The sequence below is a fragment of the Equus quagga genome, chromosome 1 (genome assembly GCF_021613505.1).
Source record: "Equus quagga isolate Etosha38 chromosome 1, UCLA_HA_Equagga_1.0, whole genome shotgun sequence".
NCBI classification, from domain to species: Eukaryota; Metazoa; Chordata; class Mammalia; order Perissodactyla; family Equidae; genus Equus; species Equus quagga.
The window spans coordinates 106,685,646-106,711,700 of record NC_060267.1 but is presented as its reverse complement, the minus strand read 5'-3'; the positions used below and the strand labels follow the sequence as shown (position 1 = coordinate 106,711,700).

Below are 26,055 nucleotides of genomic sequence, written 5' to 3'. Positions count from 1 at the left end.
CAAAGAGACTATTGGGCATAACAATCAGTGCTACTAAAATTATCACTCTCAGATCTCTTCCTTGTGATGGAAGCAATTGTTACTTTTGAAGTCTTAGTCATTTGAATATGCCTTGGAGATAAAAAATTCCTTTAATATACTTTCAAGACATCTAAAGAATCTTCCAAAGAAGAAAATAAATTACTCACACTGGTATACCCAGGGTCAGAGCACGCACAAACCTACGCATTTTGAGCTTTTAAGTCTTGGACAAGGAACTTGTACAGAGCAAACTTTAGCTTCTCTACTATTTGGGTTTGGAACATTCTGGTAGACCAGGCTTTTAAGAAGCTGGATGAACAGGAGATCTGGTACATGAAAGTTACAGCTCCCTATGGAAGGGTGTTCAAATTGTGCTCTCCGAAGTCACCTTCGGTCCAGGCTAGAGTAGATATTATTATCTGGATTAAATACATGTGTGAAAGATTCATAGGCAAAAAATATGAATCTTGAATTCTATGGAATTCCCAACCTCTGTTCAGGAAGACTTTAGTAAGTCTATTGAGAACACCCACACTTAATTTTTCATACATTTAGACCTTATTTTCAGCTCAAACTTTCAGAAGCATAAGCTAAACTGGTTATGTTGGTTAGTCTTTGGCCTAGCTGGTCTTCCTGTAATATTTCACTCTTGTCATTCTCTGACCAAAAGCAGTAGCACATCTTATCAGGCAAAGGAAAACATCATCTTTGCATATTTCTTTTGTAGCATCTTATTTCATACTAGTCAAGATTTTACCACCAAAACTGAAAAGTAACATGCCAAATACCTCTGGCAAAGGCATGACTGGTGATACTACCCAGAGGAAAAATCACAGATTTTAGTGTCAGACCAAGTTAAGGTTTCAGGCCTGTTCCTGTCACTTAATGTGTAACCTTGGGCAAATTACTTAATCTTTCCACGTCTCAGTAGCCTCAGCTGTAAAATAACACATGTAATTCACAAGGATGTTTTTAAGATTAATCAACAGAACACACAGAATGTTTAGCATGGAGCTTGGCCACAGTAAGTGTTCAATAAATGTCGGTTCCATTTCCATAAAACAGCCCTGGGTCTCAAGTACCTGAATAATTGGCTCAGTACTATGCTGCAATTTGCCCTAGGGAACCTGATCACAATGTGCTCTGTTTTAATCTTTGATTTCCACCGTTTCTATGACACCAGGTGTGAATTCATCAGAACTTATTTATCCAGTATGACAGGTACACAGGGTACTGAGGGATGGGAAAAATGCAAACATCTGCTAGAAAAATCCTGTGGATTAAAGATTACTTACAAGCGGAATTTTTCTATTATCTAGTAGTTATTCCCTTCCCCCAAAATCTCTTCTCATAGTTATGGCATTAATTTGAACGTACTTGACTATATCCAACTTTAAAAAAAAAAAACCAAAAAACTCCTTACGGACAGATAACTGGAGGATTGATGGAGAGCACACAGTGCCCACCAGACAATGGTACTTAAATGAACGCTGCCAGCTGCCATGAATCCTTCCTCAAACCCCTTTCTTACTAGTCTGTTCTGCAGGGTAAGCAAAAGCTTATATGCCAAATATTTTGGCAATAGGCTAACAATAACATATTAGAATAGTAAACACCCTAGCTTCAAAAAAAAAATCAATAATGACAATGACAGAAATTACCATTTTGTGAACAACTACTTCTACAAATCATTGTGATAGTTTACTTACATTAGTTTTACTTCATATAAGCACCCTAGGTTTTATCCCCATACGAGAGATGTATAAAGGCTCAGAGAAATTAAAGTAAGCAAAAAAACCAGGGAAGTGAATGGAAAGCTCGTCTTCCTTCTTCTATACCTTGCTGCTTCAACTAGTGGTAGCAGAAAAATAAAATGCTATTAAGCCACAAGAGTTAAGAATAGCACCTCCTCCTATGCATTCATCAATAGGGTTTTTACCAGACAACCGTCAACAAGGTTCATGGATAAAGCAAGGCTAAGAGTTTCACTGCATGCCACTAAGATCTAGAAAAACACAAAATGAAGAAAGCTTCAGATAGGAGAAAAACAATACCAAAAGAACTTATTCACAAGTAATCCATGCCAAATCCTTAAAAAGAGATGAAACCAAAAAATAACTAAGTTTATGTTCTATTCACAAAGCATTCACTATGTATAATCATCTCATTTGCTTTTTAGAATCACCCAGGGAGGTTAGCAGGGCAAAAAACCTATCATTCCATTATATCAAAGAGGGAACTGAAGCTCAGGGAAATTAATGCAACAATCTACCATGTGCCAGGCACCCTTCTAGAGGCGCAAAGCCATGGCTGAGCTGGACTCCCACAATGGAACAAAGACCACCACTGGCTAGGTATGGGGATCTCATGGACACATAAATTTCAAAGACTTGATGTCATAGTGTCTTAGGTAAAGATACATTCCCCCAGAACAATGTCCCATTCATCCAAAGGACAGTAGAGCTCATGTACCGTCCAGTTTCAGCTCTTTTGAAAATGCAAAAGATGTGGAAGAACTATTCCATGTTCCCACATTGTCTTTAGAAAGTTTCAACAAACAAAATTCATCACCTGCAACAAAATGAACCATTTAGCTTTCAGGGGTATTCTGAAGTCCATAAATATTCCCAGAAAAAAGGCTAAAATAAAATACAAAACAATAATGTATATTAGTAGGAAAAGACTTTGTGGCAACATTAAATTCATTAAATGTCACATTCTTAACAGTTAAAAGACCAAATGTAATACGTCAAACTTCCAAAAGCAATTATGAAGATTTTAAAAAATAACAAAGCTATCACTGCATTATAGTAAAATACTTACGACTTAGGTTACTGTTCAGTTACTTTCATAATGTTTTCTTCAGATACTATTTTCTCTTAATTTGACGAGAAACATAAACTTATTCAGCAATTTTTCTAATAATCCCAGTGCCCCCAAATTACAAAATCCCATTAATATCTTTTTCTTAACTTACTGCCTGCATCACCAACCTGTATTAACCAACTTATAATAACGATATTGATGAAGATAACGATAATTTCCAAAACTTTATTTTGAAGTACCCACTCTTTTTTCTAAAAGTAGATTAATATATTTACATGGTTCAAAATCAAGATGACATAAAAAGATGTACACTGAGGAGTCTCATTTCCTCCTTTGTCCCCGGCAAATCTGTTCTCCCTTGTCTTCGACATGTAACCACTTATTAGTTTGTTGTTTATTCTTCTGGTGTTTCTTTATGCAAAACCAAATAAATGTAAGTATACATCATTTTCTCCTCTTTTAGAAAAGAAACAGAATGCTATAGCTGTTCTGAATTTTGGTCTTTTCACTTAGAAACATATCCTGAAAGTGTCTCCATCATCAGCACATAGAGATTTTCCTTTTTTAACAATCACATAGTATTTCATCGTGTGAATGTACTCTAGTTTAACCAACCAGCCCCAATGATGAGTACTTGAGTAGTTTCCAGTCTTTTATCACTATAAACAATGACTCGATGAATAACCCTGTGTATACAGGTCATTTTGTATGTGTGCAGGTACATCTGCAGGACAAATTCATCAGAATACTGAGTAAAAGGCAAAACAATAGCACTTTTGGTTGATCTCATTGAATTCCTCTCCTTAGGGACTGCATTAAGCAGCACTCCACCCAGTAATAAATGAGAGCACCCGTTTCTCCACAGCCTTACGGCAGAGTATATTAGCACGTGTTAAGATTTTTGCCAACCTAACAAGTGAGAAATGGATTGAATTTGCATTTCTCCTTCAGCAGACTGTCTGTTCATGACTTTTGCCCATTTTTCTATTGGGTCTGTGGGTCCCTTCTTTCTCCCAGTCTCTAGGTACTCAAAAACAGTATCTATTCTTGAATGTTTTTAAAAGGTTCTATTAAACCACTATAAATGATAAGAAAATGTATTAGCCTGTCTTCTTTCATTGTCAAAAACATTTCTAAGTTATATCTGAAAGTTAAACATTCTTCTTTTAAAGCAACATATTTGAAATTTTTCTCAGTTGATGAGAAAGAATTCCAAAGCAAGCATCTATTACATTTATCTTAATTCTAGCCGCAATTCCAAATCAATTTGTTTGATTATTTCTAGTACCCAACACTATCCTCTGTAATCAGTGCAGGAACCCTGGCTAACCCCAATTAACTACATACTCTGAGCTGTACACCAGCAACTAAACATGGTGAAATAAAAACCCATCTATTGATCTGACTTTATCTGCTGACTAATCACATTTAAAATTCTTGATCACAAATCTCAAATGGGCAATCCTCACTACCAGGCAACCCTCTAATACTGACCTGGCATGTTCTGTTTCCCACTCTCAAAAAGCCTCATACTTTCTCAGATTGCCTACCCACCATCCTACCCTCACTCTCAGCTGATGAACCTGCCCTACCTACATTAAGAAAATAAAAGCCATCAGGCAGGAATTTGCTGATCTCCCACCTGCACACGTACCTACATCCTGTCTTCCTTGCTGTTACTATGGATGAATCAACTTTGCACCCAGCAAAGACCAACCCTCCCATTCGATCTCACCTCTTGCTGCCTCATCAAGACTTCACTCATTCAATTAGCTGTCCACCCAGATCAGTTTCCCCTTCTCTACTGCATCATCCCTATATAATCACTCCCTTCATCCCCTGTGACCCTCCAGATACAGTTCTAATGTCTATCATCCTTCACAGCAAGTTACTGCGAGTTGTCAGTAGTTGCTATCTCTCCTTCCTTTCCCAGGATTTCCCCCTCAACTCACATTAGTCAGTCTTCCACCTGAAACCCACTCACTTGAGACCACACCTGCTAAGATCTTTATGTTGCCAAAAAGTCCACAGTCCCTTCTCTAGTCTTATCTCATTTGTCCTCTCAGTCTCTTCTCTTCTGTTAGCTTTCATGATGTCACAATGTCCTGGTCTTCCTCATCCCCCACTGGCTTATTCCTCCTCAGTCTCCTTTGCTCAGTCTCTTCTTTCTACATGTTGGAGTAAAAGAGGGTTCGGTCCTGATTGTCTCTTTCTATACTCCTGTGCTACATGTCTCAGCCAACACCATGCCTTTAATGCGTCTCTCTCCTCCACCTCCACCTCGTTTGATATCTTTACTTGGTTATCTTACAGGCTCCAAAAGAAAAACCCCTTGATTACCAATATGACCCACCTCCCAGCCCCTGGCCAAACTTTCTACTGCCCTTCCCAAATTTCCCCATCTTACTTAGTAAACAGTACCACCATTCACCCCGTTGGCAAAGCCAAAAATTTAGGACTCATCCTTGATGCTGAGCTTTTCCTTGCTCACTATATGCAAACCATCAGAAAGTTCTGCCAATCCTACCTCCAAACTATATCCCCAATCCCACCCACGTCCATCTTCACTATTATCATTCTGACCCACTCTGCCATAAACCCTCGAGTGACTGCTACAAAGTAACCGGTCTCCCTGCTTCCACTCTCGCCTCACCTCTAGGCCCCCGTCCACTCTTCGCAGCATCTAGAGACGTCCTTTTAAAACATGTAAACCAGACCATATCAGATCGGACCAATACTGATCAATATCGGTCCCAGATTGATCTGTAGATTCAATGTAATCAACCAAAATTACAGCAGACTTTTTTGTTAGCAACTGACGAGCTGACTTTAGAATTTCTAAGGAGAGGCAAAGGACCCAGAATAGCCAAAGCTAAGCATGGCGGGCATCTCTGGCCTCCAGCATCTTCTTGTTACGACACACAAATATTATCATTTTCTATGTGCCGAGGAAAAGAGTTAGGAAACTGTATTAAACAGAGAAGTATACCTTTTAGGTCACTAATTTTAAATTCTTACAAAAAGTGAAGAAAAGTAGTGTGTGTTCTTTTTTTAAGGAAGAGAAATAAAAGAACATTAGGTTAATTCCAAACATTGGAGTTCTCTTGGCTCTCCGGAAAAATTCAATTTCAAAATATAATTAAAAGTTTGTGCTTATGTTTAACTTACAAACTTAAGAAACAAAAGAAGACATCAACTCTGAGAGTGTAATGTAAGAGCAAATTTTTTTAATTAGCAAAATTTTCACCACTACAATTAGATAACTGAATCAAACTCAAACTAAATGGGCACAGGGACAAAATTAGGATGCTTCATTTTGTTTTTATTCTTTAGACTGTCAGCAGCATAAATGACCGATACAAACAGAAACCAAATACAAAAAGGTAATGAAATCACAGCAACAGGTTACAATACTCAGCCCATAAGGAGAAGCAGCATCTCAAATGAAAATCTCCTCTATCACATAAGAAGCTTTCATTGATGACAAGTTTCTGTGATAACAGGGACCGAGCGGCTGGGTACGAGGCTCATGATGAGACTTCGTGTCTTCTGCACAGCCAGGCCAACTTCCATATAATCTATCCTGAGAAGGACATTCAACTGGGCAAATGTGGGACGCCTGGCCAATACCAACCACCCACACTACAGAAACCAGACAGAGAGTCAAAGTTTAGGCCATAAAACTCCAGTCTTACGATCTGTTTCAGGAAGAGAAGAATTTTAAAACTACCATGTATTGCTGCATTTTAGGCAGTGGACACTGAACCTCCCTGTGACTCAGTTCCCACATAAAATGACGTGTTAGACTAAATGATCTAGTGCATGAGGAAGAATTATCCCTCCAGAACTATATTTACCCCAAATTTTAATGTTCTGATACATATTTTTAATCTTTTATTTGTACTATTCCCCATACTCCAACAACAGGTTATAAATGGCTAAAATAAAATGTGCTTACAAGGACAAGAGAAGCATACCGAAGCACACATTAACGACATCTTAAAGGCTTCTACAATTGACTTCTGCAGAATTACCTAAAATAAATAACTAAGTAACAAGCAAGCCTCTGCATTTGAGGCCTAGCATGCTTTAACGCTTGAATCTCTCTGAAATACAAGAACAATGTGCACTGCCTACGTGGTAAAATCAATAGAAGTAAGCAAAATCAGCGATTTAATAAGTACTCATGTTCCAGAACGTGACTATTTGTGTGGGAGTAAAGAGAACAGAGAAGATGTGCAAACTAACACTGCATGTCCTTCTAACAAGGCAAATATAATCTATCATCAAAACCCAGACAATTTAGGGAGTAATATAGGGTATTATTAATAATGATGCCAAGATAAGAAATGGAAACCAGCCTACCTCAGGGGAACCAGAACATACAGTCATTCATATCTATTTGAGATCAGTTTTGATATTTTGAACTGATGCTCGAACTCCATTAAAATGCTCCTAACAAAAGAAGCAATGGTGCCTAAGACAAAAATTCTGATGCAATTCATGTTGTAATGGGAAAAAACCTCGGCCAAGAATTCTTGGCTTCAACTCTCTTGGTTGGATGACTTTAGACAGGCCACATCACCTCTCTGGGCCTCCATTTCCTTACCCGAGATATGAAGTTACTAGATTTAGTGACTTCTTGAGCTACCTTCTAACTTGACAATGTTTGTATTCTATCCTAACATGCTCTTTCCCAGGTTCTGAAGACCTCCAAGGAGACTCTATAACATCGGCTCCTCTGATGCAGAAGCAAAGGTGGTATGAAAGGAGAAGGCAGGAAAAAAGATCTGATTTTAACTTCAAGGTGACTGCAACAGATTATAAACTTGATCAACTGACTAAAAATACCAAATCCCAATAGCATGATATGTAAATTACATATCATTCCTATCCCATCTAATTTCATTCACCAGAACAAGGCCAAAACGATTCAGATTTTTCCTTTTTTTTTGAACTAGAGAGAGCTCTTAACTAGCTGCCCACATTTGCAGTCTGGGAGTGTTGATCCAAAATAGTTACTGATTGGATGTCTAACACTTAGAAGGAACTATAGTTCCTTCAAGGTCTCATACTTACTCTTCTCAAAGTATATGAAAAATACACTCTTGGCTACCCCTTTTTATTTCAAATGAAGAACTGAATTCTGAGCCAGTCAAGATATCTCGGTTTTATGAATCTAGCCAAATATATGCAGAAGCATATGGGACTAGAATGTCTATAAAGTTTACAAAAACGTCTGAAAAACTAAAAAGGGAAAACATACTTTAAAAAATTCAACCTTATGTAAGTATTATCATCATGCCAACCCAAACTCTCAACACTACAGTCATTGTGCCAAAACCCTGGGCGATGATCAGACACTGCTACAAGCTATGACAAGGAAGGTATCATTTGACAAGTATGGAACCTGGAAGGAACTGCCAATTTCTGTAAGCATTTTAGATACACAAGTAATAATCTACTACAGAATTTTAAAACTCTCTCCTGACACAGGAAATTGAAGGGTGCAAAGTTATTTTACAGAGGACCTTTATATCATGGCAGTTCACAAATTTGGTAAAAACAAAAATATTTGCCACTTAGGACTGACTCAGAATGCTGAAAAATCAAGAATTTATTAAAAAACAACAAAAGCTATTATAAAGAAGCTCATCAGATGACCCAATGAAAATGCATAATAAAAAACCCCAAAAGGTGCTAACATGAACTGCCTGAGAGTAAAAGAAAAAACAATAAAACTTATCATTTAACAGCGAGTATCCTTTAGCATTGAGTATTGGAGAAAAGACAAAACTATCTATATTTTCACATTGTTTTTGGAGGATTACTATCAAAATCACTTTTACACTAACAAAAACATGGTAACTGAAGAGGATGCAGCATATTGTACACTGTGCATGTTCTCCCTTGTGATGAAATGTAAAGGCTGGCCTACATCCTCCGAGGTGAAATCATTCTATCAAGTAAAAATATTAGCACAAGAACGCAAAACTGATTAAAAACATCACACAACAGAGACAAAAACAGAATTCTTCCCTTGTGCTACATTTATGGATTAAATTTTAACATACTACTAAATAATAAAGCATTTTATAGAATGTGTTAAAAGTTTTATTAATTAATTTAGATAACTACACGTAACATGTTAAGTGAAAGAGAAAGAAGAACTGTTCAATAAACTTCTTACAACCCAGAAACACTGTCCAATTTACCACTGAAGAAAATAATGTTTTGATGACTTTGGTTTTCCAATATTCAATACATTCTTTGAATATTTTCACACCAATATCCCTCTTTATTTTGATGTTGTAATGTACTTTTAAAAAATAAACTTTTTATTTTAGAATAGTTTTATATTTACAGAAAAGTTGCAAAGATAGTACGGAAAGTTTCCACATGCCCCACACCCAGCTTCTTCTGTCCTTAACATCCTACAGTAGTCTGATACATTAGTTACAGCCAATGAGGCAATATTAGTACATTATTATTAACTAACATCCACACTTCAATTTCTTCAGTCTTCACCTGTCTCTTTTCTGTTCCAGGATCCCATCCAGGATTCCACATTACATTTAGTCCTCACATCTGCTTAGCTTCCTCTTGGCTGTGACAGTTTCTCAGACTTTCTTTGTTTTTGATGACCTTGACAGTTTTGAGGAGTGCTGGTCAGGTATTTTGTTGAATGACCCTCAACTGGAGTTTGTCTGATGTTTTTCTCACAATTTGTCTGAGGTCACTGAGTTTTGGGGAGGAAGACCACAGAGGTAAAGTGTCATTCCCATCACACCATATCAGAGTACATGCCATCAACATAACATTGCCGTTGATGTTGACCTTGATATCTGGCTGAGACAGTGACTGTCAGGTTTTTGTTTTCTCTTTTCTCAACCCCTCTCCCCTTTCTGTCTCTCCGCCTATTTCTCTCTTTTTCTAGCACTTCCTTGATTCCTGCCCCAGCTCTGAAATCAGCCATTTCTCCAAGAAGCACTGGTTCCTTCTTTTGAAGAATGTCATTAGAAACCAAGATTGGTGCACTAGGTGTGCTGGTCCTAACTGGCGCTCTTGCTTCTTGGCTCGGGCAGCTGACAGAGCAAGGAAATACATGTATGTGTACTAGCTGACTTATATACACAGATCTGTAAATATTTCTACATGTATCTATGTGAGTCTATATTAAGCTAAACGTGAGTTCATATTAAGGTCTCCAATTCTAATCCAGTACCACATGGATAGTTTTAGCCTTTCTTGTCTGTAATCTCCCACTCCAACAGTGAGAAACCTGACTCCCATTTGCCATCCATTTTAAGACAAAGACATAGAACTAACATGACAGGAAAAACAAATTATGCTAAGCTACAGATAAGCAGGATTTGGGAAAAGTCTTCTGAAATGATAAGTCAAGGAGAAACCAGCTATAGATTAGAGAAGTATTTAAGGTCCACACATCAGTGCAAATCAAATAGTACGTATAAGTACACTTCAAAATACTACTTTCTAATTCTTAAGCATGAAGAAACAATCCTGAGTAAAAAACATTTAAATATAATTACCCTTAGAACTGCCCAATAGAAGGTTGGCTTTTTTTTTTTTTTTTAATGTCCAAGGAGGGTTCAAAGCCACACAATGTTGTCACCTATTAATAAGGTACTTCTAAAGACTTTCTAACAAGAGACCAGCAGGCTTATTCTGCCACACCCAACAAAGTAACTTCAGAAGTGGGAGAGGATGTCTGTATACACCACAAGGCCCGTTAACAGTACTCTTACCTCTGTTAAGGAGAAACAGAGCAGCATAATAAGGAAAAATGCCCAACAATCAAAGAACTCTGGGTTCTTGAGATTTTCTGCCCAAGGCATATTAAGCATGTTACTAAACTTCACTTTGATGATGGATTCTTTCATACTTTGCTTTACTCCCATCAGTTTGAGGACTCATTTGTCTCAGAGCTTTGTAGATAATCTGTCCCATTCTCCCCCTGACATTTGCTTATCTATTACTTCTTCAACAGCCCCCAGCCATCCTCATCTCTGCTCCTCCTGGCAGCAACGGGCAAGTGTGCTTGGCAAGCAGGTGCACAGAGGTGCAAGAAGGTCTGGAATGCCCACAGACATTCCTGTGTTCTCTCGGGCTGGAGAAACAGGCAAAAGCCTGCAGCAGCCCAATTGCACTAATAAACCAGATGTAAAACCAAACCATTTTCCTAGCTTCAGTTGGAATCATTGCCTTGGGAGATCCCACTGGTGCCCTGCCCCATCCCTTTACACTTAGCCCCTCAGTGTACCAGGCTTGACTTCCAACTGTCAGCGCCTATGCCTGAGGTGTCCTCTTGTTGCCAGAGCCTGCTCTGTCACCAGCATGGAAGTCTGGAAGCAGCAGGGAGCAGCTCCCAACCAAATGACTGATTCCTTTGCGCCTTCCCCCTTGGGTGGGATAACTCAGGTGAGTGTTTTAAACCAGCTCTCAGTTCCCAGGAGGATTAAACTCCAGCTGTTCACAGTGACATCTAGTTTGATAACATGCCCCTTTAAATGTTTCCCTTTCCTGTCTCACTTCCCCACTCCCTACAGTGCTTCCTCCACTTTCTAAATTTACTACTTACACTCAAATCCTTGTCTCAGGGTCTGCCTCTCAGGAAACGCAACCATTTCAAGAACTGCATATTCCCACTCTTTCAAGAATGTGAAGAGCAAGCTGGCCTGGCCATAGCAGCATTATCAGGAGAACTTGGGCTCTGAGGTCAAGCTGACCTAGGTTCTCGGTTCAAATGCTGGTATTGCCATATACCATGTGTACAACCCCTAAGAAACTTATTTAACTCCTTTGACCTTTCATTTCCACATCTCGAAAATGGGTTTGCCTGTGACTAAATGACATAACACATGTAATATTCTTAGCACTCAGATAACATTTGTAGAAACCACACACCTCACTGCCTACATTAACAAGACTTCACCATCCACTGTTTCATCGATATAACTTTACTATTCCAGGAGACTCTTCTCCAGGAAGATAAAAGTTGTGAATAACTTCATTGTTGAGTCCAAAAACTTTCTGAAAGACCCACCAGCTTTTCAATAGAAAGGACATGCTCCCAAGATTCTCTGAACCCCTCACCTCAAAATCCTCATCTTGCCGTATTCACCAATTCTGAACTATTAGGTTTATTCAATCCTAACCAAGACCTGCCTGAAACCAAACTTCACAGTCTCAACACACATCTCAACTGTGCCCTTCTGGCTACAAGAGGCTACTCTGACGATAGAGGTGGTGTTTCATCTTCCCTTCAACATGCAATAAACTCAGCTCGGTCTTAGCAACAGGGTGATGGTGCTAGGATTTGATATTCCTTAGATGAATGTCACAATGGTGCTTTTTCTCTTAAGATTTTCCCATCATTCTCCAATTTACCCAGAACTTAGGAAAGGCTGAAATTTAATTACTCCTTAAATTTTCCAACAAATGGTAATCGACATTTCTTCACGTTTTTGTTTTTTGCTCTCTTGCTCTTAAGAATTCTAGATAGATAGTTCTTCCAAAAAAGACTGAAAAGTGAAGAAAAGTTGTACCAAAATATATCAAGATATGGCCAATGGCTAATTAGACTTTTTGTCAAAGTGCCCGCGTCTGTATTGGATCTCCTACACAAAGATGCTGCTAGTAACTTAGCATCAGAGAAGAGGTGACTGTTTTTGCCAAGGATTGTAAATAAAAAGTTAAATGTATTCATTCACACCTTCTCTAACTGAGGTTCTTTTATGACCAACACTTAGCATCGACAGGAAGGTTCATGTAAGTACCAAGTGGTGAAATTGGCTGGTCTTTGTGAATACTCCTGTGAGTACCGAAATCATAGTCCTTGCTTCATTAGCCCATAGTCTCTAAAACACCAAAGCAGACATAACTATGTGGGGTTGGTCACAAACAGATTGACTGAAATAAAAGAAAACTATACTTACCATCCCACGTGGACTCCCGGCTACCACTTTTTTTTGGTCAATAAATCATAAGTATTAAATCTTTCCTTTAGAAAAATCTCCTAGTATAAACAAATTTCTTTGATTATGGACAATGACTCTTTTTAATAAATTTTTTAATTTTAATAATTCCAAACCTATAGAAAATGACTCATATCCTTCACTCAGATTTTCTAATTAACATTTTGCCACATTTGCTTTATCACTCTCTCTCTCTTTGTATTTATGTGTGTTTGTGCATGCGTATGTGTATATAGACTCACACACAATACAGGTAGTTTTTGGTTCTAGGTAGTTTCCGCCTAAATGTCTTTGCCGCAAGCATGTTCGCAGCAAAACTAACTGGCCATAAGGCAATTTTGCCATAAAAGATGAAATAACTGGTTGACAGTTTGGTTACATTTCTTCTACACTGATGAAGTTCTCACACTACTCTCATTTTTATATTATATAAATCTTAGCCCTCAAACTGGTCTATACAGTGATGAATAGACATGGTGGCCTTAAAATAGTAGATCATAACAACTACCTATACTGACTTGATAGAAAACACATGAGAAAATTTATAGGAAGTGTGAAATAAGACAGTGTAAAACCAGATTCCATACACACTAGAAAATGATAACACATCAGTTTGCAAATCCTTTGGTGAACACAATCATCTCTCCCACCTGTCAAAACCAAAAGTTTACCAAGCTACAGCAAAAATATAAAAGCAGCGGCTACTAATTCACGAAAGACTTTGACAACAACAAGTGCTTAGGTACAACCCACAAAATAAAAGCAGCTCTTTGCACAGTACTGCGATGAATCTACACACATTTTAAATGTATTCAAATATTTTTTGTATTTCTACTTTTCATCATAAAGTCTTTTTAATATTGTTATTAATTTTAATGTCCCTCTTCTATTTTTTCCTTTTTTATCTTTTATGGCAAAATTGTGTTACAGTCAATTAGTTATGCAGCAAAAACACTTGCAGCAAATATGCTTAATGCTGAAACTACCGAACACGGTTGATTTTTTTAATCATTGAGAGTAAGCTGCGGCCATCGTGCCCCTTCAACACTTCAGTGTGCATTTCTTAAGAACAAGTACAATCATCTACATGACAATAAAATTATCAAAATCAGGAAACTGAATATCGATATAGTATTACCTACAGACCTTATTCAACTTTCTTCAGGTATGCCAAAAGAAACAGTATCTCTCTTTAACTTCTTCTGCCTAGAAGTGAAGCGCTCGAATATTTTTCAAAAATAATCTAAAGATTCTTCCAAGGAGAAGCATGACTACTATTCATCTCTGTGCGAAGATAAAGCTTCCTCCCTAGGGTCATAATCAAAAGCATCCTTTCTTGAAACTTAGCACTCAATAAAAATGCAGTTTTCTCTGCTTGCCAAAACTTGGGGAACAAAAGCTCTCTCTTCTTGATTAAGAAGAACAATAACATAATTTAAAGAAATTTGGACAAGTTTCTTTATCTCTTGGAAATCATCTAGCAAGAAGTTATACAAAATTCCAAAATTCTTATCGATTTGTTTATCATCTATCTTCAGGCTGGCAAGACAGAATCAATATAAGACGAATAATTCACATTCTATAAAAGTACTTAAGAATTAAGAATCAAGTTAGCAACAAAACAGCTTCATCCTAATAATTATTTGGATTGGATATACCTATTAGATCTTCAAATAAGATTATTCTTAGCTGTCAGTCTGCCATATTATGTAAGTTTGACTCTTGCTGTAACACAAAGAAAACCAATGTCTTTATTCAACAATATAAGAGTGAGATCTATATTCTGTATTACAGCGTGACTGCATTAATTAAAAAACAATTCCCAATATATTTGCACTCACATTACACCTAAAACAGTATGACTTTTCTCTTAAAAGGGAAAAAAAAGCATAAAAAATTATAAAATGGTGTGATTCTTCTGTTGGAGACAATACTCCAAGCTAATAATGAACAAAAGAAAGAAGGTGTTGCCATGCTTATATCAGACAAAGTAGACTTCAAAGCAAAACAGATAAAGAAAGACAAAGAGGGGCAGTATATAATGATAAAAGGGACTCTCCACCAAGATGACATAACACTTATAAATATATACACACCTAACACAGGAGCACCAAAATTCGTAAAGAAACTATTAACAAAACTAATAGGAGACATCAACAGCAATACAATAATAGTAGGGGACCTCAACACCTCATTAACACCAACGGACAGATCATCCAGACAGAAAATCAACAAGGAAATTATAGAATTAAATGAAAAATTACATCAGATGGACCTAATAGATATATATAGGACACTTCATCCAAAAACAGCAGGTTACACATTCTTCTCAAGCACGCATGGAACATTCTCAAGGATAGACCATATCTTGGGAAACAAAGCGAGCATCAATAAGTTCAAGAGGGTTGAAATAATATCAAGCATCTTTTCTGATCATAATGCTATGAAACTAGAAATCAACTACAAGAATAAAGCTGGGAAAGGGCCAAAAACGTGGAGACTAAACAACATGCTACTGAACAAACAATGGATTATTGAAGAAATTAAAGAAGAAATCAAATATTATCTGGAGACAAATGAAAATGAAAACACACCGTACCAAATGATTTGGGAGGCAGCAAAGGCAGTCCTAAGAGGGAAATTCATTGCAATACAGGCTCACCTCAATAAGCAAGAAAAATCTCACATAAACAACCTCAAACGACATGTAATGGAATTAGAAAAAGAAGAACAAACAAAGCCCAAAGTCAGTAGAAGGAGGGAAATAATAAAAATTAGAGCAGAAATAAATGATATTGAAACAAAAAAGACAGTAGAAAGGATCAATGAAACAAAGAGTTGGTTCTTCGAAAAAATTAACAAGATCAACAAACCCTTAGCCAGATTCACTGAAAAAAAAAGACAGAAGTCTCAAATAAATAAAATTAGAAACAAGAGAGGAGAAATCACAACAGATACCGAAGAAATACAAAGGATCATAAGAGAATACTATGAAAAACTATATGCCAACAAATTGAACAACCTAGAAGAAATGGATAAATTCCTAGACTCATACAACCTACCCAAACTGAATCAGGAAGAAATAGAGAATCTGAATAGACCAATCACAAGTAAAGAAATAGAAACAGTAATCAAAAACCTCCCCAAAAATAAGAGTCCAGGACCAGACGGCTTCCCTGGAGAATTCTACCAAACATTCAAAGAAGATTTAATACCTATCCTCCCCAAACTATTCCAGAAAATAGAGGAAGATGGAGCACTCCCTAATACATTCTATGAAGCCAACATCACCCTGATCCCCAAAACTGACAAGGACAACACAAAGATGGAAAACTAAAGGCCAATATCACTGATGAACATAGATGCAAAAATCCTCAACAAAATTTTGGCAAACCGATTACAGCAATATATCAAAAAGATTATATACCATGATCAAGTGGGATTTATACCAGGGACACAGGGATGGTTCAACATCCGCAAGTCAATCAATGTGATTCACTACACTAACAAAATGAGAAACAAAAACCACATGATCATCTCAATAGATGCAGAGAAAGCATTCGACAAGATCCAACACCCATTTATGATAAAAACCCTCAATAAAATGGGTATAGAAGGAAAGTACCTCAACATAATAAAGGCCATATATGACAAACCCACAGCCAACATCATACTCAACGGACAAAAACTGAAAGCCATCCCTCTGAGGACAGGAACAAAACAAGGGTGCCCACTTTCACCAATCCTATTCAACTTAGTACTGGAGGTGTTGGCCAGAGCAATTCGTCAGGAAAAAGAAATAAAAGGAATCCAAATAGGCAACGAAGAAGTAAAACTCTCACTGTTTGCAGACGACATGATCTTATATATAGAAAATCCCAAAGAATCCATAGGAAAACTATTAGAAACAATCAACAACTACAGCAAAGTTGCAGGGTATAAAATCAACATACATAAATCAGTAGCATTTCTATACACAAACAATGAACCAACAGAAAAGGAACTCAAGAACTCAATCCCATTCACAATCACAACGAAAAGAATAAAATACCTTGGGATAAATTTAACCAAGGAAGTGAAAGATCTATACAACGAAAACTATAAGACCTTCTTGAAAGAAATTGACAACAACATAAAGAGATGGAAAGACATTCCATGAACATGGATTGGAAGAATAAATATAGTTAAAATGTCCATACTACCTAAAGCAATCTACAGATTCAACGCTATCCCAATCAGAATTCCAATGTCATTATTTACAGAAATTGAACAAAGAATCCTAAAATTCATATGGGGGAACAAAAGACCTCGAATTGCTAAAGCAATCCTGAGAAAGAAGAACACAGCTGCAGGCATCACAATCCCTGACTTCAAAGCATACTACAAAGCTGCAGTAATCAAAACAGCATGGCACTGGTACAAAAACAGGTGCACAGATCAGTGGAACAGAACTGAAAGCCCAGAAATAAAACCACACATCTATGGACAGCTAATCTTCGACAAAGGAGCAGAGGGCCTACAATGGAGGAAAGAAAGTCTCTTCAACAAATGGTGCTGGGAAAACTGGACAGCCACATGTAAAAGAATGAAAATCAACCATTCTTTTTCACCATTTACTAAAATAAACTCAAAATGGATCAAAGACCTAAAGATTAGGCCTGAAACAATAAGGCTTCTACAAGAGAATATCGGCAGTACACTCTGACATCAGCTTCAAAAGAATCTTTTCGGACACCATAACCCCTCACATGAGGGAAACAATAGAAAGAATAAACAAATGGGACTTCATCAGACTAAAGAGCTTCTTCAAGGCAAGGGAAAACAGGATTGAAACAAAAAAACAGCCCAGTAATTGGGAAAAAATATTCACAAGTTATTTATCCGACAAAGGGTTAATCTCCATAATATACAAAGAACTCACACAACTCAACAATAAAAAATCAAACAACCCAATTACAAAATGGGCAGGGGACATGAACAGACATTTCTCCAAAGAAGATATACGGATGGCCAATAGACACATGAAAAGATGCTCATCATCACTAATCATCAAGGAAATGCAAATCAAAACTACACTAAGATAGCACCTTACACCTGTTAGAATGGCAAAAATATCCAAAACCAAGAGTGACAAATGTTGGAGAGGCTGTGGAGAAAAGGGAACCCTCATACACTGTTGGTGGAAATGCAAACTGGTGCAGCCACTATGGAAAACAGTGGAGATTCCTCAAAAAGTTAAGAATAGAAATACCTTATGACCCAGCCATCCCACTACTGGGTATCTATCCTAAGAACCTGAAATCAGCAATTCCAAAAGTTCCATGCACCCCTATGTTCATCGCAGCGTTATTCACAATAGCCAAGTCATGGAACCAACCTAAGTGCCCAGCAACTGAGGATTGGATAAAGAAGATGTGGTATATATATACAATGGAATACTACTCAGCCACAAAAAAGGACAAAGTCGTCCCATTCACAACAACATGGATAGACCTTGAGGGTATTATGTTGAGTGAAATAAGCCAGACAGAGAAAGACGAACTCTGTTTGACTCCACTCATAGGTGGTAGTTAACATATGGACAAGGAGAACTGATCGGTGGTTGCCAGGGGAAAGTGGGGTGGGGGGGAGGGCACTAGGGGTGAAGTGGTGTACCTACAACATGACTAATAATGATGTACAACTGTAATTTCACAAGGATGTTAACTTTCATAACCTGAATAAAAAAAAACGGTCATCTATCTTTAGAAGGACGTACATATGAAAGTGTTACCATGAAGTTATTTCTGGCTGATAAAATTATGGAATTTTATTCTTTTTGTTTACCTAAATTTCCTACTTTCACAATAAACGTGCATAACACATAAATTTAAAAGTATTTTTGAAAATGTAGGGTTTTACAATAAAAGCAACAAAAGTATCATAAAAAGAAAAAAATGAGAAAGTTTTTGTAAAAAATTAAAGGGATAGGGGCTGGCCCCGTGGCTGAGTGGTTGGGTTCGTGCGCTCTGCTGCAGGCGGCCCAGTGTTTCGTTGGTTCGAATCCTGGGCGCGGACATGGCACTGCTCATCAGACCACGCTGAGGCAGCATCCCACATGCCACAACTAGAAGGACCCACAACGAAGAATGTACAACTATGTACCGGGGGGCTTTGGGGAGAAAAAGGAAAAAATAAAATCTTTAAAAAAAAAAAAAAAAAAAAAATTAAAGGGATAAAGATAGGAACACTTCAATATACAAAAAAAGAAAAGAATCCAGAAGGTTGATTCATGATCCACAATGGACAACTGGTAAAGGAACACAAATAATTTACCAACTATTACACTTGCCAAAAATAATAGCAATACAGAATTTTAGGGTTAGAAAGTATCTCAACAAAGTCACTAAGTGTAGTACCCCATCTCACTTCTAGCTGATTTAGAATATAAAAAGAAGATCAGATAAATAAAGACCATTTATCTCTGCTATACTATGATTCTACTAAAAGCATTTGGTTGTGATGGGTCCCTTCTCACTTTTAATTCTTTTCTTCATTTCTATAGTATTAATTACCCTAATCACTTGGGTATCTCTTTTGACTATTTAGATTCTGGAGTCACCAAATAACACTGGCACTAAGCAATGGATCAATATGCTCTGTGACAGCCCTCTGTCAGGTTACCACCAACCAGTTTTATGACCTACTTTATGAGTTTCCAAGTAGGTGACGAAATTATGTTTGAAGTGAGTCAGGGACCTTATTCATGTTCAGATACCGCATTTCAAAAATCTAAGACAACATTAATGGCAAGACAAACCATTATTTTATGTCACTAAGAGAGAAAAAATTAAGATCAATTTAACTATACTTCCTTTTCACTTAGAATGTTTAAGTTTTACACATTTTAAATATCTGTGGACAGAAGGTTTTATCTCATACCACTGTTGTGCATATTACATAAAAAGATCTGAAATAAACTCATTAAAGTATTCCTAAAATGCCTTCAGATTCAGAGCCCGATTCTTCTTCATTGTATTGTGACTCAGTATCTATGAGGTGTGAGTTTTCCCTTACAAAGCCATCCTCTGTACCACAAGAGCACTGGAGATACAGTACTTCTCAAAAGTCCTAGACGACTGTCTCCAGGAATTTCATCTAAGCCACTGACACCCATTCTGCAAACTGAACTCAGGATTTTGTTCCTTTCCTCAATCACATAGCATGTGACTGAGAGATAAGCAGCTTCTGTTCAGAGACAGTAAGAAGTGTCTAACAAACTGACGTTCGACACTCTAACAATAGTCTTTTGCAACATGTGAATAAGTCATGCTATTATGGCTTTGAAATTTCTTCCATCTATTTCAAGGGATTTGACCATTTCTCCTGCCTTCAGTCGATCACGTAACAAAAAGGCAATCCTCTGCACTGTAGCTCATTGACAAAATGGAACAAGTCTTTAGACACCTGCGGATATCTCGCTTTCCTAGGTCCTGTAAATCACTCAACTATTTTGCAAGAAAATACGAAATTGCAGTCATTTATCAAATGATGAATACTACCCTCACAGCAAACTTACACCCTGCTGCATTTTCTGTGGCTTTCTTTATACACAATAACTTTTTTGTCTCTTATTTTGTTGAAGACATTTTATTATTTATTTATTTATTTTTGGTGAGGAAGATTGTCCCTGAGCTAACATCTGTGCCACTCTTCTTCTACTTTACATGTGGGATGCTGCTACAGCATGGCTTGATGAGCTGTGTGTAGGTCCATGCCCAGGATCCAAACCTGCGAACCTCGGGCCACCAAAGCAGAGTGTGCGAACTTAACCACTACACCACCAGAGTGGCCCCTGTTGAAGACATTTTTAAATGGCAAACCAACGTAATGCTAACAATACATGTAACTCAACTGAAATGATGACAGTCTGGAGAGCCATAATGCTCACACACTGACAAGTATAGCATGCCTGCAACCTGGCTCATAGCAACTGTAAGGCACCATTGATTACAGTACACATGCAATTTCAGACATTAAAATGTAAAACCAAAAATGTATGTCTTAGAATCAATAAATCATTCACTTAATAAAGGTCTTATAATAGACCTTTGGCAGGAGATTTTTTTTAAAAATGAGTGAGACTCAATTCTTAAGGACTTCAACGAGTAATAATAGGAATGACAAAGATAGTCAAATAAGTATAACACAAGACAGGATTTGATTTCAATCAGCTGCTATGGAATTCATATACACTGCTATAGAAATTCACAGAGGAAGTCAAAATTACTTCCTGCTTAGTGGGAAGAAGAAAAGACAGAGATCGAAGTAGGGCTGAGGGAAAGGTGTCATTGAAGAGCAAACTTAAGGAACGACTGACAGAACAATGTGCTAGAGGAGGTGGATGAATTTGTCCTAAGAAATAATATGTCTTTATCTCATCATTGACAGGAAAGAAGAGTCTTTAGAAATACCTTAAGAAACATGTCTTTCTCTCATACTTAAAAGGAGAGAAGAGGTTAGAAATTACAAGAAATCTTAAAAGGAAAGGAAGACAGGTCAGACTAGCTGTCCTCGGTGGACTGGGAGACAAGGTGTCTACTGGAAGTGAAGAAACAGACACAGGCAGTTGGTCCGGAACAGGTGCCGTGGGAAATGTAACGGGAGTAAACTAGAAGACTGCGCCTCAGTGTGAGTGCCCGGCTGAGGCCACGTTCAGTGACGTCTGAAAGCAACTCCACAGCCCAGGCTCACAACGTTCTCTGGCAAAGTTCAAATATAATTGATTTTGTCCTTATAAAAGTACAACAATAATCATCTATTTATCAAAGACTCTCACATCTGTAATCTCACTTCATCTTCCCAACAGATCTGAGATGTAAGATATGTTTATGTGCTTTTCATAAATATGGAAGCAAGCTTCAAAAGACTGACTCCCAAATCACCCAGCAGACCTGACCCGAAGCCATTCAGCTGTAAATCTACTACTTTTCCTGCGACACCACAGCTGCTTCCAGCTGCATCCTTACTCCTCCACAGCCTGCTCCTGAATCAGAGTGGGAGGAGGGGTGTGTGTACAGACATACACACATGCATAACTAATTCAAAATGTGAAACAGAATATAAGAGCTTACTTTAAAAAAATTTTTTTAATGGTTTAATAATCCTCTCACAGTTCAGTGATGCCAGTAAGTGTGTCCAAGGCCAATATCTCCAACAAACTCATCCTATTTCCCACACTCTCACCACCAGATAAATATCCATCTTGCTGCCATGTGTTTCCCACTGGACTTTCCCCCATTCCCCTGACTCCAAGTTCATAAGAATATCCTGTTTCACCCTGGCCTTCTGAAACATTCAGGTATCCCATGACTGTGGTTAAAAGCTAACTCTTTCTCCCCTGGACTCTACTTCCTCCATTTTTACCCTGTATCCCTACAAGACCTGTGTTTAAGAACAAATACTGCCTATAGGACTTGCAGGAATGGCCTGATCTACAGAAACTGTGCAGCAGTACCACACTCTTAGAGAAAACTCAGGCCATGTGTTTTTCCTGTACCCAACTTGAGATACTATGTTTTTGACTTTGAAGATGTTAGGGGTGAGGTGAGATTTTCCCTTCTAAATACTTGATTCTGAATAATTTGAAATTGTTTCCCAAGAACCCTAGAGTTTTGGGGTATACTCCTCTTATAAAAAAGTTTCTTAATTTGATTTCAGATTACACATAATCTATTATTCTAGAGCACTGTTAACAATTTTTAAATGAACAATATCAAAGATGAAATAATTTCCAAGACATAGTCACCTGCTGCTGGTAGCATTTAAAACTGGTATAATTCATTCGGAAGGCAACACCCCCATCAACCACAGTCAAAATGATGTTAACGATAAGGAAATACTTCACTAGAAACAAAAGGCTCTGTATAAGGAGGGCTTTACCACAGCTCTAGGTGTATAAGTAGACACTGGGTAAAGCGTAGACATCCAACAGAAACTGAGGAGTTTGGTCAGTCATAGTATCGAAACACAAGAGAACAGTGCACCCACTAAAAAACTGTTTTAAGGGGAGAAGAGCCAAGATGGCGCCGTGAGTAGTCCTCTTTGTCTCTCGCCCTTCGAGTCTACAATTATTTGGACACTTATCGCTTGACAAAGGATATCCAGACAGCATCTCAGGGCGTCTGAGACAAATTCCTGGACAAATTCCTAGACTCCTACAATCTCCCCAAACTGAATCAGGAAGAAATGGAGAATCTGAATAGACCAATCACAAGTAAGGAAATAGAAACGGTAATCAAAAACCTCCCCAAAAACAAGAGTCCAGGACCAGACGGCTTCTCTGGAGAATTCTACCAAACATTCAAAGAAGACTTAATACCTATTCTCCTCAAACTGTTCCAGAAAATTGAGAAAGATGGAGAACTCCCTAACACATTCTATGAAGCCAACATCACTCTGATCCCCAAACCTGACAAGGACAACACAAAGAAGGAGAACTACAGGCCAATATCACTGATGAACATAGATGCAAAAATCCTCAACAAAATTTTGGCAAACCGATTACAGCAATACATCAAAAAGATTATACACCATGATCAAGTGGGATTTATACCAGGGACACAGGGAGGGTTCAACATCCGCAAGTCAATCAACGTGATACACTACATCAACAAAATGAAAAACAAAAACCACATGATCATCTCAATAGACGCAGAGAAAGCATTCGACAAGATCCAACACCCATTTATGATAAAAACCCTCAGTAAAATGGGTATAGAAGGAAAGTACCTCAACATAATAAAGGCCATATATGATAGACCCACAGCCAACATCATACTCAATGGACAAAAGCTGAAAGCCATCCCTCTGAGGACAGGAACAAGACAAGGGTGCCCACTTTCACCACTCCTATTCAACATAGTACTGGAGGTGCTGGCCAGAGCAATTCGGCAGGAAAAAAAAATAAAAGGAATCCAAATAGGTAACGAAGAAGTAAAACTCGCGCTGTTTGCAGACGACATGATCTTATACATAGAAAACCCCAAAGAATCCACAGAAAAACTATTAGAAATAATCAACAACTACAGCAAAGTAGCAGGGTATAAAATTAACGTGCATAAATCAGTAGCATTTCTATACACTAACAATAAACTAACAGAAAAAGAACTCAAGAACTCTATCCCATTCACCATCGCAACGAAAAGAATAAAATACCTTGGGATAAACTTAACCAAGGAAGTGAAGGATCTATACAATGAAAACTACAAGACTTTCTTGAAAGAAATTGACGATGACATAAAGAGATGGAAAGACATTCCTTGCACATGGATTGGAAGAATAAACATAGTTAAAATGTCCATACTACCTAAAGCAATATACAGATTCAATGCTATCCCAATCAGAATCCCCAGAACTTTCTTCACAGAAATTGAACAAACAATCCTAAAATTCATATGGGGGAACAAAAGACCACGAATTGCTAAAGCAATCTTGAGCAAGAAAAACAAAGCCGGCGGAATCACAATCCCCGATTTCAAAACATACTACAAAGCTACAGTGATCAAAACAGCATGGTACTGGTACAAAAACAGGTCCACAGATCAATGGAACAGAATTGAAAGCCCAGAGATAAAACCACACATCTATGGACAGCTAATCTTCGACAAAGGAGCAGAGGGCCTACAATGGAGAAAAGAAAGTCTCTTCAACAAATGGTGCTGGGAAAACTGGACAGCCACATGCAAAAGATTGAAAATCGACCATTCTTTTTCACCACACACCAAAATAAACTCAAAATGGATCAAAGACCTAAAGATTAGGCCTGAGACAATAAGTCTTTTGGAAGAGAATATAGGCAGTACACTCTTTGACATCAGTTTCAAAAGAATCTTTTCGGACACTGTAACTCCTCAGTTGAGGGAAACAATAGAAAGAATAAACAAATGGGACTTCATCAGACTAAAGAGCTTCTTCAAGGCAAGGGAAAACAGAATTGAAACAAAAAAACAGCTCACTAATTGGGAAAAAATATTTACAAGCCACTTATCCGACAAAGGGTTAATCTCCATAATATACAAAGAACTCACACTGCTTAACAACAAAAAAACAAACAACCCGATCAAAAAATGGGCAGAGGACATGAACAGACATTTCTCAAAAGAAGATATGAATATGGCCAATAGACACATGAAAAGATGTTCATCATCGCTAATCATCAGGGAAATGCAAATCAAAACTACACTAAGATATCACCTTACCCCCGTTAGATTGGCAAAAACATCCAAAACCAAGAACGACAAATGTTGGAGAGGTTGTGGAGAAAGAGGAACCCTCATACACTGTTGGTGGGAATGCAAACTGGTACAGCCACTATGGAAAACAGTATGGAGATTTCTCAAAAAGTTAAAAATAGAAATACCCTATGACCCAGCCATCCCATTACTGGGTATCTATCCTAAGAACCTGATATCAGATATCTCAAGAGTCCGTTGCACCCCTATGTTCATCGCAGCATTATTTACAATAGCCAAGACGTGGAACCAGCCTACATGCCCAGAAACTGATGATTGGATAAAGAAGATGTGGTATATATACACAATGGAATACTACTCAGCCATAAAAAAAGACGAAATTGGCCCATTCACAACAATGTGGATGGACCTCGAGGGCATTATGTTAAGCGAAATAAGTCAGTCAGAGAAAGACGAACTCTATATGACTCCACTCATAGGTGGAAATTAGTATATTGAGAAGGAGATCCGATCGGGGGTTACCAGGGAAAAGGGGGGGGTGTGGGGAGGGTACGGAGGGGGAAGAGGTGTACCCACAACATGACTAACAAAAATGTACAACTGAAATTTCACAAGCTTGTAATCCATCATAACATTAATAAAAAATAAAAAAAAAAAAAAAAAAACTGTTTTAAAGATGAGGTAAGAAACACGAGTAGCATTTATGATCTAAGTGGAACACCAGAACACAAAATGGTATATATATCATGATTTAACAGTATGACATCTTTTAAAAATACAGTACCTTTTTAAACACCTTATAAAAAATCATTTGGGAAAATGACCCACCTCCAGATGTGTCATTTTTAAAGCTTCCCCATCCATTCTACTTGCTCCTTCTTTGTTTTACTCTCCTATGCACTGCCTTTCTGGTCATCTCCATTTTCTACTAGAGTTGTCTTTATCTCCTTCACTCACTGTCTTGACAAAAATTTCAC

At 37.7% G+C, this 26,055-nt stretch overlaps 1 protein-coding gene across 6 annotated transcripts in view; it reads right to left on the bottom strand.

Annotated features, from left to right (window-relative positions):
- RAD18 (RAD18 E3 ubiquitin protein ligase) overlaps positions 1 to 26,055 on the bottom strand; it is a 150,855-nt gene that overhangs the window by 22,377 nt on the left and 102,423 nt on the right. Inside the window, exon 12 of one of the 6 annotated variants that reach the window (XM_046643282.1) lies at positions 9,477 to 9,586. The exons of the other annotated variants lie outside the window; for them this stretch is intronic. Within the exon in view, the coding sequence (XP_046499238.1) occupies positions 9,517 to 9,586 (70 nt within the window). The 3' untranslated portion in view covers positions 9,477 to 9,516. Of the gene's footprint in view, positions 1 to 9,476; positions 9,587 to 26,055 lie in introns of those variants that run through there. 6 annotated transcript variants of the gene reach the window in all.